Source organism: Ochotona princeps, chromosome 15 (genome assembly GCF_030435755.1).
Source record: "Ochotona princeps isolate mOchPri1 chromosome 15, mOchPri1.hap1, whole genome shotgun sequence".
In the NCBI taxonomy this organism is placed as follows: Eukaryota; Metazoa; Chordata; class Mammalia; order Lagomorpha; family Ochotonidae; genus Ochotona; species Ochotona princeps.
The window spans coordinates 13,454,654-13,478,408 of record NC_080846.1 but is presented as its reverse complement, the minus strand read 5'-3'; the positions used below and the strand labels follow the sequence as shown (position 1 = coordinate 13,478,408).

Genomic DNA, 23,755 nt, shown 5'->3' with positions numbered 1-23,755 from the left:
TCAGCCGTATTGCCTGAAAAGAGGTTTCAAAGCAAGTGAGGCACAATGCCAGCGGCTTGTCCGTTAGTATTTTTTTTTAGGTGAAATTTTTATCCATTTGACTAGTTAGTCCACTTGCAAAAGAAGCAATGGGGCACATGGTGAGTTTACTTAAAAAAAGCACATCCGCATGAACCACCGTGCAGGGGTGAAGCCTTTGAGGGCAGGATTCAATGGAGCTGGGGACTGTCCAACCTGTGTGGGGTGTCCACACATCACCAGACACACAATAAATGCTGTGAGGATGCACTCATCCATGAGACTGCAGGAGCTGACTGTGGGGTAGCACGTGCAGCTATTGCTTGGAAAGTGAGCAACCCATATCAGAGCACCCATTCGAGTCCTGAGGGCTCTACCTCCAACCCAGTTCCCAACCAAAGCACCTGGAAAAGCAGCAGACAATGGCCCCAATGCTCCAACGCCTGGATGAGTTCCTGACTCCCAGCTTCAGCTGCTCCCCTCCCTCTGCGATGGGACCACAACAGGTGTCTAAGGAGCGAACCAGAAGATAGGAGCTCGCCCTCCTTCTGTGTCTATCCTTCTGCCTCGCAAACAGTAGTAAGCATTCCACTACAAATAATTACACATGAAGCACTCCTTCTTTCCCAGTCCCTGCATTTGAGAAATTCTTTGGGGATGTACCTCACAGTGCTATGCCCTCTCTCTCCGTGTGTGTGTGTGTGTGTGTTACTCCCCAATAAACAGAGTAATAAAGTAACTCCTTTTATTTAAAAACAAAGTAGAACGGATTATTGAACATGCAAGGAGCCTTGCAGAAGCTCATAAAAAAGCACATACAGAAAAATTATGTGTGGATCTCAGAAATTTTTGCTCCAACATCAACTTTTTTTAATTTCATCTTTCCTAGAACTTCTTGAAGTGTCCTTGTGTCTGTATCCCTGACAATGTGATGTGGCCCTACATCATTTCACACTTTGTATCATGTGCTGGTGTTTTGTTTTTCTGCACTTCGTAAAATTTCATTTAATATTGTATTGCTGTGATTCTTCTGATGCTGTTGTGCATTGCTGTGATTAATTCATTTTGTTGAGATACAGTATTCTGCTGTGAATATTTTAAGATTTGTTCAGTGCTACTCTTGTGGTGTCTGCCTCTGCTCCTCTCGATTTCAGAGGTTTTGCTGTTCATCCTTGCAGTGAGGAATAATGCTTCTGCATGAATTTTTAAACATGATCTCCTTGTATGCATGTGTAAAGTTTCTCATCTATGGTATATATTTGGGAGTTGAAAAGAAAGTCATAAAGTGCACACGTATTTACATACACTGTATAGTACCAAATTAGTTTTCAAACTAACTATACACATTTATCCTGGTTCTAATTGCTCCACATTCTCATCAATAGCTAAATTAAACATTTTGTCTACATACTAGTATCTCATTTTCAATTTAATTTTCATTTCCTTGATGTACTCACGAGAATGAGGCATCTTCTTACATGGCCACTAGCCTAGAATATTCTGTAAAACACCTGTTAAAATCTTTGGCCATTTCTCAATGTTGTATTGGCTTTTAAAAAATAATAATAAACCATATTTATGTATCCTGGCTATTCATTCCTGCTGAATTATGTAAGGAGGGATTCCAAAATGTTATGGAAAATGGAATTAAAAGATAATTTTATTTTAGTGTAAGAAATGTTGAAATCCATGCCTAGTTTTCTGCTATTTTCCATGAATGAAGGTTCTTCCTCCATGTTCCAAACATTTTTTCCCACTCAGAGCATTATTTTTTCATTCTCTGATAATTCTCTTCTAATTCTGAATTTTTAATTTTTTCTGATAGTGTCTCACTGAATGGAACTAATTCCTAATGCACTATATGTCTCAGAGCTTTAAGATTAGATCTTTCTGGATCTTCTGTGTAAATCCCTGCTAACGCATCTAGGAAAATAGTGGACAGGGCCCAGGATCTGGACTCAGCTAGCTGAGACATCACATCTAGCTGAGCAGTGAGCCAGTGGATGGAAGGCACTGCTGTGTGTGTGTGTGCGTGTACATCCCAGTTACTCTAGTTTGTACATAAATACTTTAAAATTTTTTTTTGAATCTTAATGTATCTTATTGATCTTGAATGGATCTCTGTATATGGATTGATATAAGAGTAAACTTCCTTTATTTCCTATCGGATCATCAGTTTCTCTGGCTCTATTTATATATAAGACATAGTCTCATCATCAAAGATTGAGGAATTAGTAATAAACATAAAAGCTAATTTCAAGGTGTTTATTACAAACCAGCCACATTTCTAAATCATTTAATGTAATGCCAGCTCTCTGGTACATGGGGATGAGCAACAACAGCCTATAAGCAGTTAAGTCTCCATATCCATGGTTCTTTCTTCCATTTCATCTGGATAGTTCCCTATAATCATGCTTGAATTCCTATAGATTTATAATTATTCTTAACATCTAATTAGGCAATTCTCTCCAACTCACTATTTTTTTTCAAGAATATCTTGGTCATTTCTGGCCTTTCATTATTTGGCCTAAACTTTAGAATTCTCTTCTAATTCTGAATTTTTTAAGAATTTATTTTCAAGCAAAAAATGCATTGACTCCAAAATTAATGAACAAAATGACCCTATTTCAATAATAAATTTTAAATACAATTTTTTTTCTGAATTTTAGGTTTTGTTTAAATATAGTTTTATAACTTCCCCATAAAAGTTCTCCCTTCTTCAGATTTTGTTATGCTTTTGAGATACATTACTAAATTTTTTATTTGGTACTGACATACAAACTGAAATTAATTATGTATGTTTATTTGATATTTAGAAGAAATACCTGATTTACATTTTTAACAATATATCAATGTGACAAATTAATTGATGATCTTACATTGGTCTATCCTACCATTCCTGAAATACATTTGACATGCCAGATTCCATTCACTAGATTTGTGCCAGGTGGTTTTGTATAACTGTTCATGAATGAAACTTTTCTCTTCTGAAATTCTATATTTTGTTATATATTTATTTATTTTTATTGGAAAGTCAGATTTGTAGAGAGAAGGAGAGATGGAGAGAAAGATCTTCTATCTGCTAGTTCACTCCCCAAGCGGTCACAACAGCCAGAGCCTAGCCAATCTTAAGCCAGGAGCCAGGGGTCTCCTCTGCATCTCCCATGCAGGTGCAGGGTCCCAAGGCTTTGCCCATCCTCGACTGCATTCCCAGGCCACAAACAGGGAGCTGGATGGGAAGCGGGGCCGCCGGCATTAGAACCAGCGCCGGTATGGGATCCCAGCATGTTCAAAGCGAGGACTTTAGCCAGTAGGCCATTACGCCACGCCGTTTTACTTATTATAGTCTGCTGTTCTTTGGGGCTCTTTGCCCACTGCTCTGCCATAGATCCTGGCTCTGCCCTATGAGATATGATACCTCTTGCATTGTTTACACTGAGTTTCTTTTGAAAAAGAGATTGTCTCCCAGCTGAGTAATTTCCTCCATTCATTTCCTGTCCAGTTAGGATGGGCGGGGGGGGGAGGTGTGGTGAAAGAGGACAGAGGACATTTGAAAACTTGGCCGGTCTCAGCCTGTTTCATCACAGGTTGATGGAAGTTTTCCTCAATGACTTATTCAGGAGTGCCATGACCTTTTTATAAACCTGATTCCACTCCAATATCTTGGCCAAAAGTATAGCCACAATTGTTTTTAGCATGCCTCTCTCAGGACCATCCATTCTGTAAGTGCCAGAATGTTGGTGGACAACACCTTTGTGATCCCCAGAAACCTTTTGTCTGGATGAAAGGATTAATTAGGCCTCACCTTCATCTTTCAAAAGGTCTTAAGCAGTCTTACAGCCACAGCTTGGAATTTATCTATGCCCCCAAGTTTCACTTTTAGCCTTAGTTTTTCCGCATTATTCTATGACATATGTCAACATTATCCAGCGTGCACAGCAATGCTGTTTCCATATTTCCTCAGGCTTTATCACCAGCTGACTTGCCATTTTTCCAACCTCTGCTTGTTACCCAATTCCAAAACTAATATCACAGGTTTTTCTATGCTAGCGCCCTATTTACATACACCAATGTTTGAATCAGTTAACTACTGCTACTAATGAACCACCCTGAAACCCAAAGACTTCAAAGCAAGGATTGTTAATACATACAAACATACACATGTCAAAAATGTCAGACATGTTAGCAATCCTGTTTTATCATGCCATTTTATGAGCATGCATTTAATTGTCATTCTGGGGCCCAGCACGATAGCCTATTGGCTAAAGCTTCACTTTGCCTGCACTGGAATCCCATGTGTGCACTGGTTTGTGTCCCAGCTGCTTTGCTTCCCTTCCAGCTCCCAGCTTTTGGCCTGGAGAGGCAGTAGGGGACGGCCCAGAGCCTTGGGTCCCTGCACCCATGTGGGAGATCTAGAGGAGGCTCCTGGCTCCTGGCTTCGGATCAACTCAGCTCTGGCAATTGCTGCCACTTGGGGAGTGGACCAGCAGATAGAAAATCTTTCTTTCTGTTATCTCTTTCTTTTTGTATATCTGCCTTTCCAATAAAAATAAACAAGTCTTGTCATTCTGTACCAATAATAGGCTCACTTAAATTGTCAGTTCAAATTTTAAAAATATTTTAAATTTTTAGAAAATAGCATTTATCTTGTAAGTACATATTCCAGAATTATCACTTGCTAGATAACTGACATTTAGCTTATGTCGCAACCTCAGCTTCTCTTCCCTGAATGGGGACACTCAGTCAGTGGTACCTCATGGGCTAGCCGGAAAATTAAGAGTACACAGTTGAGGCAGCCAAAACAGCATTTGAATACAGCAGAATATAACTGCCAGCAGCAGCGGCAGAACACCTAGTAAAATGAAAATCTTTCTTTTTCTGTGCAATTAGAAGGACTCTCATCTTTGTATCCTTCAGGTAATATAGCGGAGTGGCCAAGTAGAGAAGCTGGGTAAAAGCCATGGAATCTTCTATCTCAAGGTGATGACCTGGACACATGTTGCAGTTTTCCTTCCCATGGCTACCAATGTTTGTGGGCTGGATTAAATCTTAACTTATACCAAGCTTATTTAACAATGACTCTTGCATTCTAGTTCTGGAGTGAAATAGTTTTCAAAGAAGGCTAATCTAAGCAGGAAAATCTAATTCTACTCTCCAAGCTTCAGGAAGTTCAACATGTACTTCATTTAATTGAAAATGCTTTATCTTCTTATATCTCTAAGGAGTCTTTCGTTCTTTTATCCCAAGTAAGTTTTCATGTACATCATTCTGCTTTCAAGCTACAAACTTGGCCTATCATTTGCTCTCTGCTACTCTCAGCACTGCTGGAGAAGTCTTAACACTCTTCCACGAGCCCCGGCAGGGCGTGAGCTTCCTCCTCTACTGTCATGGATTTATTAATTTTATCTTAAAAATTAAAATGACCAATGAATCCACCTGTCCTTTTGTTCTTCTTAGAGACCAGAAGAAGAAATATGCAACCTTTTATGTTACTTTTCTTCCTGTCAAGCTCAGATTGTTTGTGAGATAAACTGGAGACATCTGAAATAGCCAATTCTTCTCTACCAACAACATTCACTCATAAAAAAAAAATTCCTTTTATCTAAGATAAGCTTCACTTACTAAGAATCAGAAGCACAGGGTAAGAGTTCATCTCCACGTTCTCAGCTCCACATGGTTTTCCTTTTCTGATAGACACAGTGACAGAGAGAATGAGAGAGAGACAGAGTGAAAGAATCCCCCTCGGCTTGTCCTTTTCCCAAATGATTGCAAATTGCCTGGGCTGATCCACGTGAAAGCCAGGAGGCAAGAACTAGACTTGAGTCTCCCACATAGATGGCAGGCACCCGAACATCTGTACAATCCTGCGCTGCTCTCCCAGGTGCAATAGCAGAGAGTTGGATTGAAAGTGGAACATCCAGGACCCCTACAGGCACTCCACTATGGAGTGCTGCCATGTCAGGCAGCTGCCTAACCCATTGCTCCAGAATGCCAGCACCCCAGCTCCACTCCCAATCCACCTGCCAGGCAACGGGCATCCTGGGAGGCAGAGGATGATGGGCCAAGTTACTGCAGTTCCTGCCACTTGGAGTTCCAGTTTGGGGGCCAGGGTACTGGATTTGTCCTGCTCCAGAGCCCCATCTTTTGCAGGCATTTAGGGAATGAACCCATAGATGGAAAATAGCTTTTGTTTTATCTCTTTCTTTCTTTCTAGTCTCTCTTTCTTCCTCTTCGTTTCTTTCTCTCTTCCTGTCTGCTATTCAAATAAAAGCATGCTAATAAATAAACGTAAGATAATTAAAGAAACAAAAAGGAATCCTGTGTCTATATGTAAGGGTAAATTCAAAAGTTTGTGGAAAAATAGAATCAAAAGATGACGTTTTATGCAAAAAAGTTCATTCATGATACACACTTTCTGTGAACTTTTTGAATACCTGATATAGGCATATGTATGCATTTCAAGTGTATTTTATCAAAATAAAGTTAGGTTTTAATTCTGTCTTCCACAAATATTTGAAGTAATTCTGTATTTTGTTGGTTCTCCATCTACCAGTTCCTCTGTCACTTGTGTGAGTTTTCTGAGATAGAATCTCCATGTAGCAAATTAAGTGAAGCAACTTTATCTTTGCCATGGAAGTAGCAGGGATTAACAGCAGCCTAGGATTCATCCGATTCCCCCAGGCTCCAGAAAGCTTCCCAGAATCGATTGTCCTGTCTGGAAAGCTTCCACATCTCACTCAGGTACCACTCTACCATGGGATATATGTATATATACATGTATACCCCATATATATATATATATATATATATATATATATATATACATGTATACCCCATATATATATATATATATATATATATATATATATATATATATATATTTCCAACTGCACATGAAACTCAAACTGTATTCTACATCATTTCCCCAAAATGAAAACAACTTTAAATACCATTAGTAAAAGCAGGCAGTAGAAGACTTCTATTGGGAAAGTTTCTTCTCTCTTTTTCAGGTTTGTGACCTGAAGATTGCTAGCCTGCCCCTCTTCCTCTGTGGCTTGAGGGCAGAGAAGCAGCAGTGCCATCTTGGCTGTTTGGAAGGTTGCTGTAGACCCCACCAAGCTGAGCATTCCTGAAGACAGGGACTGGGTCCTGCCCTCCTGACTAATGCTACTATCTCTTTTGCACTATTCCTCCAGTTGTCACAGCAGTGTGACATCCAGGTCAGTCGAATGGGGATCTAATTGTGTCTGCTTTTAAACATACTTAGTTCCCATATTGTCAAGAAGACATCTAGTTAAGTTGCCTAAATAGTTTGATCTCGCAAGCATTTGAATGAGTTGCCATGGAAACAAGTGTTCAAAGATGTGGACCTACAATTTTATATTAAGTTATGTTTCACTCCACTTTCCACAAGCGTCACTTTTATATGCTCCACCTTCTGGGGGTAATGGTACATATAAAATTCAATCTTTGTACCCCACTTTGTATACACTTCATTTTTTTTTACTAAACATCTCTTTGCACTCAGAAACTTAACCACAACTTAATGCTGTTTCATCTTACTTGTCCTTTAATAAAACCTGAAAATGTTGAGATCATACTCATAGTGACTGAGAAAGAGAAAGGCGGGGGTGGGGAAAGGCATCGGGCTCTGTCGCCTGATCTCCAACTGCACTTCAGACGAAATTAAAACTGCACAACTCCATTGACTGGTCATCTTGAAACAAAGAACAAAAGCTTAATCACATATCTAGACAGGGCAATTAAAGTCAAGACCACAGAAATCTAATTCTCCAAGCACATTCATGCATAATCACCACTTGGAAACATAGTGTATACTGAAAAGACTCTGTGTCTGTATAGAATCTGTACTTTTTAATTAGCAGACATTTCACATAAAGAAGATATCGCAGGGCAAGGACAAAGCCAACAAAATGTTGAAGGAGAACTTTCTCCACAAAGTCTAAAACTGCTGGGTAGATACCTTTCTGCTATCAATATGCTTCCAAGAATTCACTGCTAAGTTGCTCTCTGAAAAAATAAAGTATGTTGAGTAAAGAAAGGGAAGATAGATTTGGAATAGGCCAGACCAAATACTGACTCTACCCCTTACCAGATTGGGATGTGGGGCTACATCACTTATTCTCACTTAGCTCTCTAACCTTTCCTTCCTTTCTTTGGGGTAAACCTGCCTACCTGGAATGAATTTTACGTAATGATCAAATGAGATCAGCAAGGTCTTAGAAAATGGTAATTTATTTTTGTTCTTCCAACACTATCAGAAGTTCCTATATTTCAAAGTAAGTTCTTTTTCCTGGTGACTCTCGCAAATGGACTCTTCAGCTTCTTTTTTGGATGGACCACATCTCACCTAGTATTCATAGACTATAATGAAATCTCTCCTGGTTAAGGAAGTAAGCCAGATGACCACAAGATCCCTCATACTTTAAGAGAATTAAATCACTTTTTATACTTACAGAGGAAATAGAATAAAAGATGGGACCTACAGAATCCTCTGAGAAGCAGAACCCTCAAGATGGGTTAAATGTACAAGAAATTTATTAGGGAACCACTTGAAGGAGAAAGCTGATCCTAAAAGAAGAGAGGAAAGAAAAGAAGGAAGTTTGGGCAGAGGCTTTCTAGATTAACCATGAAGAAATGAAGGAGATTCTTCAAGACAAAGTCAGTCTTCAGGGGAGTCCCGTGTCCCTGAGAAAAGACCTGTCTCGTTATGCCAGCCATACCTACTCAAGCGCTGAGGGCAGCTCTTAGGAAACATGATCTCATTACACAACTAAAACATAAATATTCTTGGATGTCACAGCTTCCCTATTAGACTTCACATTCTCTGTAATTGTAAACACAATCTTATATTAAAACTTGGACATTTCAACAAAGAGTGTTAAGATAAATAAAGCCATCCTGCAAACTATCAAGATATTTATAAACTCTGTGCTACAGTGTTTCGAATAACATTAGCTCCACTTGGCCTAGAGAACACTTGTAACTGAGCTCTCCCCACTGCAAAGGACCTGTGTGCCCCTGCATTTCCCCACACCTCTGCTGCAGGAAGCCTTCCCCTTCTACCTTCACACTGCCCTGCACGCTGAGCCTCCTCCCAGGTCTCACGGACAGTCATCAACTTCCTGAAAAGTTCAGTGCAAAATGGCTTCACTGTAGAAGCTGGTGGTTCAAGAAGGGTATTATTTTATGCTTACTGTCATGATAAATAAATTCCCAAAGCTCAGTAGCTTCACATGAGTTTAGTTTCTGCAGATCTGACATTTTATGTAGGCATACAATGATGAGCCTTTGACACAATGAGTCAGAGACCTAGGTAGTTAATCAACCTCTAGGAACTCTTCTAGCCAGTGGAAAGAATAGCATGAAGCATTCCCCAGGGGAGGCTGACCACAGCATCCACCACTTTTGCATAAATGCATTGACAAGAACCAATAGCACAACTACACCAAACTGCAATAAGTGTTGGGAAATTTAGCTAGCTCCATGTTCAGGAGGAAAAGTGAATAGATTTGGCTAGTCCTTCACCATCTGTCTTGTGAAGGACCCAGTGCTGAACCCTAAGGGCTGGATCTCATTCTTAAAATTTTGGATTATCACCTCTCCTTGCAAGGGGAGCTGCAGTTTTGCTTTAAACAGCTTCTAGGAGCGGGCATTTTGCACAGAAATTAAACTGACACTTGGGATATCCTCAACCCATACCAGAATTCCTAGAATTGAGTCGCTAATCCACTTGCTGCTAAAGCAGCAGATGATATCCCTGGGAAGCAGCAGATGATATCCCAAGTAGTTGGATGCCTGCCACCCAAGGGGGAGACCCAGGATGAGTTCCAGGCATGAGTTCCTTCAGCATGACCCAGCCCTGACTGCTGCAGTTAGCTGGGGAGTGAACCAGTGGATAGCAGATTTCTTTTTGTCTGGCATGCAAATAAAATGCTTAATTAATTAAAGTATCTCCTTTAAGAAAGAGTTGTGTCTAGTAAAATTTAAAATAATAAATAAATAAATGAGTTTTGAAGTTGACTTCATAGCCTACACAGACTGTGAGCTACTTGTAAGCTCCACTTTAGAGATTTAGAGTTTTCACATGGAAAATGTACATGAGACTATGTGTTTTAAACGATTAAAAAAAAGCCTACTTATAAATTAACTTTGGTAAGAAAACTCACTTGTAAGTTGATGATTAAATATAATCTGTGTATGTGTATTTTTGTGACACATAAATGTATGTCGTATTTTTGCAAAACCTTAAGGTGGTATGAATGTGGATGTAAGATAATTGGTTGACTTCCATCATTTAACAAGCTTAAATTATTATTGTCAGGGAGGATGGAATTGAGGCATAATCAGAAGTGAGTACCCATGATCGCTTTGAGATTTTCTGTATGCAATCTTCAATATGTCCCAGATCACCTTAACACTATTACATTGATTCTTGTCTGTGGATGCTGTGGCAACACAGACTGATTAAAGGTACTGCTTTACATTAAGCTCCAGGGAAGCTGCACACATTCTATGGGAATATAAAATGAGGACCCTACTTATTGAATTATGGTGAAATTTTATTTTTATTATTATATATGCATATATGCCTCTTCAAGCATATGCTTAAAGAGAATGCAAAAGACTGCTGGTAATCTAACCACTTAGCTCAAGCAACAAAAACAGTATCCTTTATGTTTAAGCTACTTCAGAGCTTCCTCTTACTTCGTAATCCCCTAACTACATAATCCTGCATTGTATGATCCATTTTAGAAAACAGGCAATATCACAGACTTAAAAATTAGTGTCAGCATATTTTAGGCTGGCTGAGAAGCTGAACAATACATTCCTGATTAGAGAAATATGCATAGACTGCCTTTGAAATGCAGTTTGCATTATAAAATATTTTTGTAAATATCTCTTACAGACATGTGAACATAAATCCTATTATGTCTGTGATATCTGTGTTTATACTCAAGGAATTGGATCAGAGGTACTGTGGAGTGATAGAAAGAGCCCAGACGTACTTGGCTGAAGATCTGCTTTCATGACTGAGTTCTGCGTTTGCCAGCAGGTGACCTTAAATAAGTCACTGAATTTCTGGAAACTCAGTCCCTTCTTTTGTAAATCTAAGACTGTGGTTAAAGAACTTAGTCCACATCCAGTATTCTAGATGATGTATTTAACCTTTTGAAATTTCCATTTTCATAACTAGAAAGCTATAAAACTATCTACTTTGCTTTTGTCCCAGGGTTATCTTAGAGATCAAAAGAAAAAAATTATGAAAAAGAGCTTTGGAAATTTCATAGTGCCATGCAAATATAAAATGTTTTAAAGAAAAATAATCGCATTCAAAATATCCAGCTCTTTTGCATGTCTACTAAGGGTAAATAGTGTAGCATTTAAGATTCAGATAAGAGAGTTCATCTAAAGATCATTCAGAAAGCAAAGAACTATTTTCACTTTTGACAAGCTGCAGATAACATAAACTAGAACAAAGAAGCACTCTTTACAGTCATCAGCTAGAGTCCTCATAATGCTACAATGCATATAGTTGTGGTGCTGTAGATGGCTTTCTCTACCAACCCAAACTAGAATGCCTGCTAAAAACCACACACAAATCACATGTATACAAAGGTTACATCTGTGTTACTCAAAGAGTAAGCTCTTTAGATAAAGGGAAGACATTATTGTTTTCAAGAAATGCGTTATTTACTAGGAAAGAGACAAACCCATACATTGAAGGAGTAAAAGCAGAAAATCTAGTCCCCAGATGTGTGCAGATTGGTTAAAGCACTGTCCATGAGATATGAGATCAATGTTACAGAAGAAGTGATAGTGTCCCTTATTGCCCATTAAAGCCCAGCTCTGGAGAAAGTGCTAAAACAATGCATTCACATTTTTATTTCTTTCACTAGGGGTCTGAGAAGGGTCCTAGAGCAGAACATCATTAGGGGTTCAGTGAAGTGTGGTTAGTAAGCTAACCTTCCACCTTTGGCACTCCCGTTCCCTGTTTATGGTCTGAGAAAGCAGCACAGGATGGCTCAAGTCCTCGCGCCCCTGCACCCATGTGAGAGACCCAAAAGAAGCTCCTGGCTTTGGATCAGCTCAGCTCCCAGTCATTACGGCCACTTGTGGAGTGAACGAGCAGATGGAAGCTAACTTGTTCTGTCTCTCCTTCTCTCTTCATCTCTACCTTTCAAATAAAAATTAATCTTTTTAAAAATCACCATTAATAGTCAATAGCTGGGTGCTCAGAGCCATTCCTTTCAAATTCAGATTTGAATTGTGCCAATTGCCATTTATGTGAAATTAAGCAAGATGTCTAAATGCTTTGAGCCTCGGTTTTCCATGCAACAAGAAAACCATTCCTCAATTTCCAACTGTGAAGGGAGAATGATGTAAAATGCACTCATTACAAGACTCAAACAGAAAATGAGATTTGAAAATATATATAAACATTGTAATCCATACCACATAATAATAGCAGCTGTTTGGATCATTACAGGTGCCAAGGATCATTAAGGTTCACTGAAAGATTAATGCATAAGATCATCTTTTTCTAATTCTCCTTAACTCCCCAATATAAGTTATCCAGAATAGATTTTCTCACTGCTTATGTGTCTCATTCACATCGAAGTAGAGCAACTCTGTGATTGAAATGGCTTTCTATCAAAGCCAGGGTTTGCAAAACCAACAGTGCTAAATGTTAACAGGCTCTACCCTTGTGAATCAAGAGAAGGTGAGGCAACTGGGTCATCTTGAGACTTCATAAAATTCTCAACATCAAATATTGGGAGTCGGCGGTGAGTCAGTGAAGGTTTTAGAGGCCCTCAAGGTAAACTTTGCCAACTTAGGCTTCTCTGCTGGCTAACCTAAATCAAAGGATTCGCTGGGGGATGCAGTAAATGTGAACTTTTGTGTGGCCTTTGTATGCTCATGGGTGTGTGTGTGTGTTAGAGCACACACTGGACTGGGAAATACTTCCTCGTCAGTGGAACCATGTAGATTCAGAAAAAGCCATCTTCCATTAAGAAGACAATGGTTTGCTATAGAGACAAGAAACAAATGCCCATGACCCGGGTCACCTCATCCCAGCAGGCTTTTGCAGCGGCTTCCTCTGAGCAAACACAACAAAGTCCAGAGCAGTCAATCCTGCTGCCCCACACTGGGCCCCTGCAGTTGTGCTCTGCTATTTACCCTTCCTATTAATCTGTCAATGTTCTAGTCAAACATGCAAAACAATATGGTGGGTGCATAGTTTGATTGGTCATTGCTAAGTAACTTGGGGCAAAGATGAAGAAATGGAACTTCCAACCAACAAAACGTGAGGCCCAATTTGATGGTTAGAAAATGTTCAACAATACCAACGCGTGACAATTTTTCAGGGTGGTCGTGATTTAGCAGCCTTCTCACCCTAAAGTAGGAGTCCGATGAATGACACACAGTTCCAGAATCTAAATTCAGGTCATGCCACCGTTCCTATCGTTGTGGGGTAGAACTGTCTGGGCATCTGTAGAGGAAGATATTCACTGGAAGATTTCATTCCTCCTGTGCTAAAGAGATGACCGAGGGATTTGAGTCAGCACACAACTGAGCTATTGGTCAACAACAGAAATAATCTTTAACGCAAAGAACAGAAGTCTTTGGTCTAACACTCCCTGATTGCTAAACTGTGCTAATTGCATGGTGCCAAAGTGCAAGCTGAATTCTAAAACATTTTGAGCTTATTTTCCCTACTCCACTTTTCTCCTTTTCTGTTAGACCAATTGAAACCTCAGAATCCTTCTGAACACAAACTCTAGGTAAACACTTCTGTCCCACCATAATGAGCGCAAAAGATGAGGAACCTGTTTGTCTTTCCAGCTCTACAGCTTCAAGTGAACAAATTCATCAAAATACAAGATGTATAGATGCACCAAACCAGAATGGGAAGAGTAGCTGGCTATTTATGAACCTGGGATACTAGGACATTTTACAACAAAGTTAGTAAGATACAGGTGTTGAAGTCAGGCTGACTGAGAGGGATAGGGGTCAGATCCTCTCAGTTTTTAGCTATTTACTAACTACGTGGCCTTTGGCAAACACCTGGCCATTCTGAGACCTTTCATTAGTTCATTAGAAAGTGGAAACAGAATATCTATATTGTGTAAGTCAAAACCCTTTGACTCCTATTCTGTTTTCTCTATGTCTCCACAGACCACACACTGAGGTTCATATGTTTATGGCTTATGATCCAAGAGGAAAAGGAACCCTCGCTTCCCATCCTGTTCTGAACATTGAGAGGAAGAATAGTCACTGATTGGCTTGACTTGGGTTACATGCCAACCACCAGACACCTGCTACAAAGGTAGTTTCTGGACTGTCTCAGAAACATTTGGCAGGGGTGGAAAGAAGCAGTTGGAATACTTGTTTTTAGATAAATAAAACAGTAAACATGTGTTCCATGATCTCACAGAAGAAAATGATTAGAAAAAAAAAATCTATGTAAATGACTTCGTAACTGACACATAACAAATACCCCCAAAAGTAGGAGTCAAGCTGGTAGTAATTTTTTACCATTATTATTGTAAATCTCTATTCTCAAAAAAAAACACAACTAATAGTAGTGATGTTCACAGAATGCTTATTCTTTCACATTGATTCCATCACTGGCTAATGTCAAATTATACAGCCAAACAGCACCCTCAGTGAAACAGCTAAGGGCAATTATCATTTCTTTCATGCTCCCATTTGAATTCAACTCCTATTCCATATTATACAGATTCAGTTTGGGTCCAGTTTACCATAAGCTGTTTATTTATATCCAGGGATGACATTTTAAAATAATTCACTTGTGCATTAACTTTAGCTGTCATGTGTCAGGCACTGGTCTTGATCTCAGGATACACAAGAAAGCAAAACCAGGGCCCGGCGGCTTGGCCTAGCAGCTAAAGTCCTCACCTTGAACGCCCCGGGATCCCATATGGGCGCCGGTTCTAATCCCGGCAGCTCCACTTCCCATCCAGCTCCCTGCTTGTGGCCTGGGAAAGCAGTCGAGGACGGCCCAAAGCCTTGGGACCCCGCACCCGCGTGGGAGACCTGGAAGAGGTTCCTGGTTCCCAGCAACGGATCGGCGCGCACCAGAACATTGCGGCTCACTTGGGGAGCGAAACATCAGATGGAAGATCTTCCTCTCTGTCTCTCCTCCTCTCTGTATATCCGGCTTTCCAATAATAATAAAATCTTAAAAAAAAAAAAAAAAAAAAAAAAAGAAAGCAAAACCAGTCAGGAAACTGCACCTTTCAGAGAGCAGCCAGAGAGGAGAGAGAAATATAGCTAAGAAAATGTGCAGAGTAAGGTGAGAGACCAGAAAGCACAGGATGGATTACAAGTAAGACGAGCAATGGCAGAGAAGCCAGTGAACAGCAATGCATTCTAGAGGAGGTTAAGTGAGCCTGGGTGTGACAGTGTGGCTTGAGGAGAGGGAGCAAGGGGCACAGACAGGAAGCAACACTTGTGAACTTGCTGCACCTTGCTCCCACAAGACCTCAATCCTAACAGCTGGAACAGGTGATCTATTACTTTAAAGGCAAAAAGAATTTTGTCAATATGATTCAGTTAGGGACCATGAGTGGGGATACTATCCAGGTGAACACAGTGGGATCCGAAGTCCTGAACGTTTGAAACTGAGATAGGAGGGCAGTGATGACTTGTAAGATAGATTACACCCAACCACCCCTGCTGACTCAAGAGATGAAATTAAAGGGATATGAGTCAAGGAATTTGGGGTGGCCTACGGTATCTGGAAAAGGAAAGGAGTCATCTCCCTCTTGTTTCAGAAAGGAACACAACCCTGCTGACAACTGGACAAGAAGTTGCTACGGGATCTCTTCAAACATCGCTAGGGTGCTCTCAACTCTGCTGACATGTTAGGAAAGTGTTTCCTTCTGTTACCTACTAACATCCTGAAGTTAACTTCTGAGGACCAACACTGTTTGTCTTCAGGGAGCACACAGGTAAAGGTGTGGGGTCATGCTATTGATACAGCCACCCTCCCTCCCCCAGGATCCATACTTTCAGAACCTACAGCAGATAATAAAATCTGCAGAGGCTCAACCCATTTGTAAAAAGGAAAATGCTTGCCTGGAGCCCATGCACATCCTCCTGTACTCTCTGAATCATCCCTCGATTGCCTATAATGCTTAATTAACATAATGCAAAAGTTACATAGGCAATTGTTAGACCAGATTGTTTAGAGAATAGTAACTGAAACAGCTCCATACATGCGAATTACAAATGCCATTCTTTCTTCAACTAGTTTCATTGTGCAGCTAACTGAATCCATGGATGCAGACCCACAGACTTGGGGAGCCAACTGTGCCAGATAGAATGACAAAGCAAATGTGAGCTGTGTCTTGAGATTTTCTAGGAGAAATGTTCATTTTATAAGGGCTCCTAAAATATACTGTGACTAAATGTATAAACTAAGCTCTAAATTCAATAGCACAGAATCAAGAACCATAATTAGTGGCAGAAATAGAGCAAATCTACTGGTCTAAAACAAACAAAAAGGAGAAATTACCTGCATCCTGATAGCAAAGGATCTGATTTTCAGTCAGCAAGAATCCTTCTTCTGCCAACACTCCATTCTACATCAATTTTGATATCATTTCATGAGTTCGATTCTCTATAAACAATGGGTGAAGAAAGAGCTGGCTTACAATGATGCAAAAATGTGGAAGCTGCTCTTTAAGGAAGTGACTCTGGGTGGGCATCCCTGTGCACTGAATTAAGCCTCTCTTGGGACACTTGCTTTCCACAATGAAGTACCTAGAAACAGGTCTTACCTCCAATTTTCAATCCAGCTTCCTACCAAGACACCTGAGAGGCAATAACTGATGATTCAGTGCTAGAATTCCTTCTATATAAAGATCCTGACTCCATTACAAAATGTAACGCTAGATAGGATTGGAGTTTTTTGTTTGGAGGGGGTGTATTACAAATGATATATTTTAAAATACATTTTCTAATCATTTCCAGAATATAGAAATGTAATTTATTTTCACTCATTATTTTAAAACAGCAAACTAACTAACATCTCAAAAATAGGAGCCAGCACCAAGACATAGTAAGCTAAACCTCTGGCTGTGAAATAGGCATCCCATATGGTCACAAGTTCACATCCCAGGTGCTCCACTTCCAATCCAGCTTTCTGCTCATGGCCTGGGAAAGCAGCAGAAAACGGAGAAAGTCCGTGGGCCCTCGCACCCAGGTGAGAGACCTGGAGGAAGCTCCTGGCCCCTGGCTTCAGCCTAATCCAGCCTTGGACATTTTAACCATCTGGGGAGTGAACAAGCAGATGAAAGGCCTTTCCCTCTGTGTTTCTCCTTCCCTCTGTATCCACGTATTCTAAACAAAAATAAATTTTGAAAAATTTAGTCTTGTTGTTTATCTGGGGTCTTGTTACCAACAAGTTTATCACCTGCTACTAATACAGTTTTGTATCTTCTTTTCGAATTTTTATGCCTTTGAATTTGCTGTCATTACTTCATAAACTTGTTTTTTAAATTAGTTTGATATTGATTCTTTGAAACTTACTGATAATATTTACATAATCTGAATGTAGTCAATTTTTATAAATTTCCATGTGTATTTGGGTCCATTATTCTGCATATAATCTACAGCCACTCATTATCAATACTATTACTTGTATTATTCAAATTACCCATACCCTTGACTTTTCTTATTTGCTTAACTTGTTCATTACTAGGATATAACATTAGAATCTGCCACTGGGAAACTAGATTTTCAATTTTTTCTTGTAATGCTTCCCATCTTGTTTTTATCAGTTCTGAACATTTTTAAGTGACTACATTAAAGTTTATTATTATATATTCTTTATTTTTCAAAAAAAATCATTTATTTAGTTGAAAGAGTCACAGAGAGAATTACACCGAGAGAGATCCTCCATACACTGGCTCACTCCCTCAAATGGCCACAACAGTTAGAATCATCTGGGTCTCCCATATGGTTTAAAGGGGACCAAGTGCTTGGACCATCTTCCACTGCCCTCTCTGGCGCATTGGCAGACACAAGGATCAGAAGTGGAGCAACCAGGAGGGAACCACAGCACCACAGTGTCTTCACCTGATGTATATCACAAGACCAATCCCTGCTGCATCTTCTGAATAAATTGAATCTTTATTCTTATTATGTAGCTCCCTCTCTCTCTTTTTTTTTGAATCAGTGCTCTTTTCCCCTACAGAATAATTATTTTGATGTTTATATTTGGTAGCTACACAAGTTCTTCTTGTCAGTCCCATTAGACATGTGAGACATATGTCCAAAGATGTTAATCGGGTAAAACATGAAAGGAATTATGTAATTATGTGGCTAACAAAAACATTTTAATTAATATGTTCCATCGGGGGAAAAAAGCCCCAGAGTAAATATGGGAATATTTGCACTCTATGCAACTAAAGGGATCTATTTTGTATTGGAAAAGTCCATCAGAAGGTTATCAATTCCTAATTTCACTCATTTGTCTAAAAAGACAAAGAGAAGGAGAAGAGGAAGAAGATGAGAAGTATGGAAGGAGGAAAGAAAACTGTTCTGTCCCTGTTCAGGAATAGAGGGAGGGCCCGGCACAAGAGCTCAATGGCTAAATCCTTACCTTGCAAGCACTGGATCCCCTATGGATGCCGGTTCGTGTCCCCATCATGTTCCAGCTGCTCAATTTCCTTTCCAGCTCCATGCTTATGGACTGGGAAAGCAGTGGAGGATGCCTGAAGTCTATGGGCACCTGCATCCATGTGGGAGACCCAGAAGTACCTGGCTCCTGGTTTCAGATTGGCTCAGCTCCAGCCAATGTAGTCGTTTGGGGAGTGAACCAGCAGATGGTTTCTTCATTTAAGGATACATATTTCTGAGATAGTTTTCTGCTATTATCTCTTGAGATGCTGCCTCTCTGTTAACCTTGGGGAATTATGTTTAAATTTTTTATATCGTTTCATTTCAAATTTTTATATGAAAACTTTTGGAGTTTGTGTTTAGTTTACAATCTTCCAAAATCCATCTAGTAAAAGTTCATTTAAAATTCTCCACTGGAGGCTGTTCAGATCTCCAATATTTAGCAAGAAATAGAACCCCTGTACTTCTAAGGGCTGGCTTACGGAGACCGCTTTTCTTCCATGCGCGCAGCGGCTTTTCCTGTTGAGCTCATCTCTATATCAGGTTTATTTATCATGCATTCTTATACTGAGAGTGTCAACTTTGGGAATCCTAGCGCTATGTGTCAACTAGGCTCTTTAACAGTCCATCATCTGTGTTGCCAGCAAAAGACATCTTCATTCCCAGCACTCAGGACAAGTCTGCCAAGTTCTGATCTGAGTTGTTTCCGAGGATTTCAGTAGGAATACCAGTTTATAAATGCATTTTACAAGGCTTTAAAAATATCTTACCAAGCATAAGTCTGTTTAGAATCAAACAGGATAACCACTCTACAATTCTCTTAGAAGCAGAAAATCCCCTGTCTTGTTTCCTAACATGCCTCATTTTCAGCTACTGAATTTTGTATGTATTTGGTATCCAGCTATCTAACTACCTTACTTGGCATGATCATCTACCAATTTTTCTCATATTTTATAAGGGGGAAAGTTTATTTACAGTTAATGAACTTTCTTTACTTTCTAACTGGCTATAATGCATACTTCTATTTCACAATTTATTTAATTTGCTAAAAATCTTTGGAACAATATAAAATGATAGCTGCATGAAAATCATCGTTGTTTGTAGCTTTAGTATAAATCTAGTGTTTTTCATCAGGTATGATAGTGACTCTTACAATAATATAGTTTAGTATGTTAGATATCAATTAGTAATTTATAGAATTTGCTAAGAAATTGTTGATATTTAGTAGAATTCCTAGGTGATTTTTCATATCATTCTATCATTGTTACGTATCTCACCCTAGAATTCCAAATTTTAAAATATCCTGAAATGGTATCCACTGGTGGTAATACATTACATCTTATCAGGATGATGAATTCACCATGTTCTGGAGTTTTTAGAATACTAACATTGATAATCACAATGAAACAATTGGTTGATTTTGTTTTATTATACTCTGCCCACTTGGACTATTATATGAATTTGGGAGAATGTGTCCCACTCAGAACTTTGACTAGCTCTCTATGTCTCTTACCAAAAACCAAGCCTGCTTCCAAGCCTCGCATGGTCCTCTAGGAGCTGGTCCCTGCCAGTCCCATCGGCCTCAGCTTGGGTTTTCTGCCACACTCAGCATTCCAGCAATAGCAGCAGCCTTCCTGCAATGACTCAGCTCCCTTCCGTGCTTTCTGCTTGAGGCCCTTCACACACACCTGTCTGGCCCAACCTTCCCAGCTCTTAGTCACTATGAGTCCCAGTGGACACCAGTCTATAAATGAGCCATATCCACAGCTCTCCCAACTTGAAATTCATTACTGGCATATGCTTTTGTATTTTTACCTGTCTTCCTAAGTTACTGGGGAGGGAAGTGCAAACAACAGAGGGAAAGTAAAAGATGATAAGAAAAGTAAGAAGAAAAAAAAAAAACCTTCAAAATATAAGAAGAAGAAAAGTTGAAATGGGCATGGCATCATTAATATCCCTCCAGAAAAAAAGTATTATTCATACTATCTTTTAATAAGTGGAAGCACTGTATCCCCTAAAGCAAATCTTTAAAGATAAGATCTGTTTATTAATTTGTCTATTTCAAAGAGAGAGAAAATCTTCCCAAATGGCCATGCTGAAGCCAAGATTCTGGAACTCTGCCCATCCAGGTCTCCCACATAAGAGGCAGGGGCCAAGTACCTGGGCCTTCATCCAGTGCCTTCCCAGGTGCATAATCAGGGAACTGGATCAGAAGCTGAGCAGCCAGCACTCAGCCCAGCACTTTGATATACAAGAACGCCACGGTGCCAATTTTTTGCATAACCCACAGCACCATGCCACCAGCCCCTACAGTGACCACTCTAATCAGTTATTTCTAAATTCTGTCTTCAAGATTTATGTCGGTTTTTCTTTAATTCTGGTGATAATAACCTTCACTCGTTGAAGGACTCACCCAAAGGAGTCGGCAGCACTTGAAGAAGTTATTATGAGTCCTCAGAAAAGTCTAATGCTTTTCTGCTCATTGCAAAGATCCAAGGCAAGTTTTAAAATGAAACAACCCTCTCCTACGCCCTGGGTACACGAGGCATCATTTGCCCCCACAATAGCCCGGCCTTCTTTGTCCTCTGCAATGCCCCTTTGTAAACCACAGGTGTTTGTGGGTATAAAGCCCAACAGAAGAGATTTTATTGTAAAGACTGCTTTCTTTAACACTTGTTCTAAACCTGTTCGGAGAGCGCTCCCGTGCCATAGACCAAATCTCCATAAAAATCAAGGAACAAGAAGTTTTCTGTATGCCTCCCAGCAGCCACACTAGGACATTAGTTTCCACAGTTCTGTGGCCCTGTATTGTCCCAACTTTATTGACTAGTCTCTTTTTCTCTGTGTCCACTACTTTTTTTTTTTAATTTGGAGCCTTTATTGACGCTTTTTTATCTACGGTAAAATAAAGAGGAGGATTTTTTTTAAAGCACTGTATGAGGCAGCTATCTGCAGTTACTGTAAGTAATGGTTTCACAAAACACCTGCAAATCAAAGAAAGATACCATGGCAGTGTCTTCAGATTCTTTTTTTCTTCTTCTTCCCTTAAAATACTTGGCCATTATAGAGTAAGCCAGGGAATGAATTTATGTGACAGCTATGAAGTTAGTATTAAAATTGTGAATAGTGCCTAGCAGTTTTCATGCCCTTACTTTAAGATTGCCTCAATTTGCCACACAGCAGTGAATAGGGTAAAAAAAAGGGGGGGGAGGAGGGGGTAGTAGGGTTGGGGGGGGTTTGTCAGATGAATGGGAGGAGGAGGGTGCGTGAATGGGAGGGCTTCCCAGGAGGGGGTAAGGCGGTACAGTGATCACCGCAGAAAAGTGATTTACTTTTTAAATTTCAGAGAGGAAAAGCCAGGCGAAGCTGTCTGCAAGATCCCGGGGTGCAGGGTGGTGCGGTCCAACGCGTTCCGCAGAGTCTCGGCCAGCTCTAGGAGGAGCGGGAGAGCTGGGGCAGGTTGCGGGGTGGGGACGTTGAGGGGAGCTCAGCCATTCCACCGGTCCTCGGAGACTGAAAATGAGATGCCAGCAGGGAGCAGATGTGTGCAGGGGCTGCCGGAGGAGGCTAACGGGCACTGCAGGAGCGGTTGAGCGTGGACCTCAATGGAAATTAACCACTCCGGGAGAATTGGGCGGGAGCAGACTTGGAAGGACGTGGCGGGACACAGGGACGACGCGGAGGGCCCCTCTCCCGACCAGGCGCGCTCCCGGAGCCGGGCTTCGGGGAGGGCTTGCAGGCGTCGGAGGCGAGCCGGAGCCACCGCAAGAAGGGGGCTTCCCGCCGCCCCTCGTCCCGCCCCGGCCCGTATTAGCATGCGGGCGGCAGCGGGGCGGCCGGGCGGGAGGCGGCAGTGGGATCGCCGCGCGGGGCGCATTGTGGGCCGGGCTCCCTCCGCGGGGGACCATCTGCTCGCTGTCAATGCATCACCTGCTCGTCTGGGCCGTCGCCCGGGCAACGGGGGCGGGGGATTAAGGAGCGTGTGCGTCTCTGGCCCTGCCGAGGCGGCGTCGGTGGCGGCGGGGCGCTTCGCGGCCGTCCCCCTTTCCATCCCCCAACCCTGAGCCTGGTAGGCTGGGAGAAGGGGCCGGGGACCACCCGCCCAGAAGAGGAGGCGGAGACAAACAAGCCGGCCTCCCCCAGCCTTGAGGCGATGCGCCCCTAGAACCCACGTCTACCTGGAGCTGCGTGGGCCCCCTCCAGCGCGCGAGGCCTCCTTCGCCATCGGGCTGGGGACGGGGCGAGGTTTCGAGCGCCCCTCAGTCGCCGGGCAACCACAATGGGGTCGGCATCGCTGGGAGACGCTCCTCGGTTCCTGCAAACTTCCACTGCTTTGACTTTTGGACCTGTAGTCCCACGCCCAGTGCCGGGCAGCCTTCCACATCAGAATAGGAGTGACATCGGAACGGGAATGGCGAGCAGGATGGAGGGGCCTGTGCGTGCCACAATGGCTTGAGGCTCCCTGGCCGGGATAGTTCTAGGGCAGAAATTCTCCCGAAATGACCCCTCTCCAGCAACTTCTCCGCGCTAAATGGCATTGAATGTTGGAGAAGGAAAGAGTAATGCGGCCAACAGCAGGGGGCAGAGGCAGACTGCGTAAGGGGACAGGGCCGGTTTGGGAACAGTGAATCCTGGGGTTAAAAACTTACAGGAAAATGTGTCCTTGCTTCCCCATCTGCGTGTCCCCCACGTAATCCAGGGCGGGAACTGCACGAGTAAAGGTCATTGAGGACTCCATGGAAGCTTCCCGGAGACAGTTTGGCACCAAGAAGTTGCTAAGGTTTAATTGCAAGTCATGATTTTTAGCTTTTTAGGAAAAAAAAATCTAGCTTGACTTGATTGCTAGCCACTCCTGTGCAGAGTAGCAAGAAATACAGAGAAGTGGTCATTTACCACAGGCACCCCAGAGTTCCATACTGGGAACCCCTCCCCGCACCCCCATATCAGCTCACACCCAGACCCAACATGTAGCATCTTTGCAGTCAGGTAACATGCCAGCTTGTTTTTAAAGATCTCTGGGTCAAGAATGCCTCAAGTCTTTTTTGAGGCCCCCATTCCAGAT

General features: G+C 41.4%; 1 protein-coding gene across 5 annotated transcripts in view; it reads right to left on the bottom strand.

Moving 5' to 3' along the window:
• Positions 1-23,127, bottom strand: part of C15H12orf42 (chromosome 15 C12orf42 homolog) — a 114,137-nt gene extending 91,010 nt beyond the window's left edge. The window contains exons 1-3 of one of the 5 annotated variants that reach the window (XM_058673463.1): positions 22,872-23,127; positions 16,586-16,690; positions 5,641-5,705 (exon numbers count right to left, since the gene is read on the bottom strand). In XM_058673463.1, the coding sequence (XP_058529446.1) occupies positions 5,641-5,671 (31 nt within the window). In that variant the 5' untranslated portion in view covers positions 5,672-5,705; positions 16,586-16,690; positions 22,872-23,127. The remainder of the gene's footprint in view (positions 1-5,640; positions 5,706-16,585; positions 16,691-22,871) is intronic. The other 4 variants (XM_058673464.1, XM_058673461.1, XM_058673462.1 and 1 more) reach the window with 4 other exon arrangements.
• Positions 23,128-23,755: the final 628 nt, after the last annotated feature.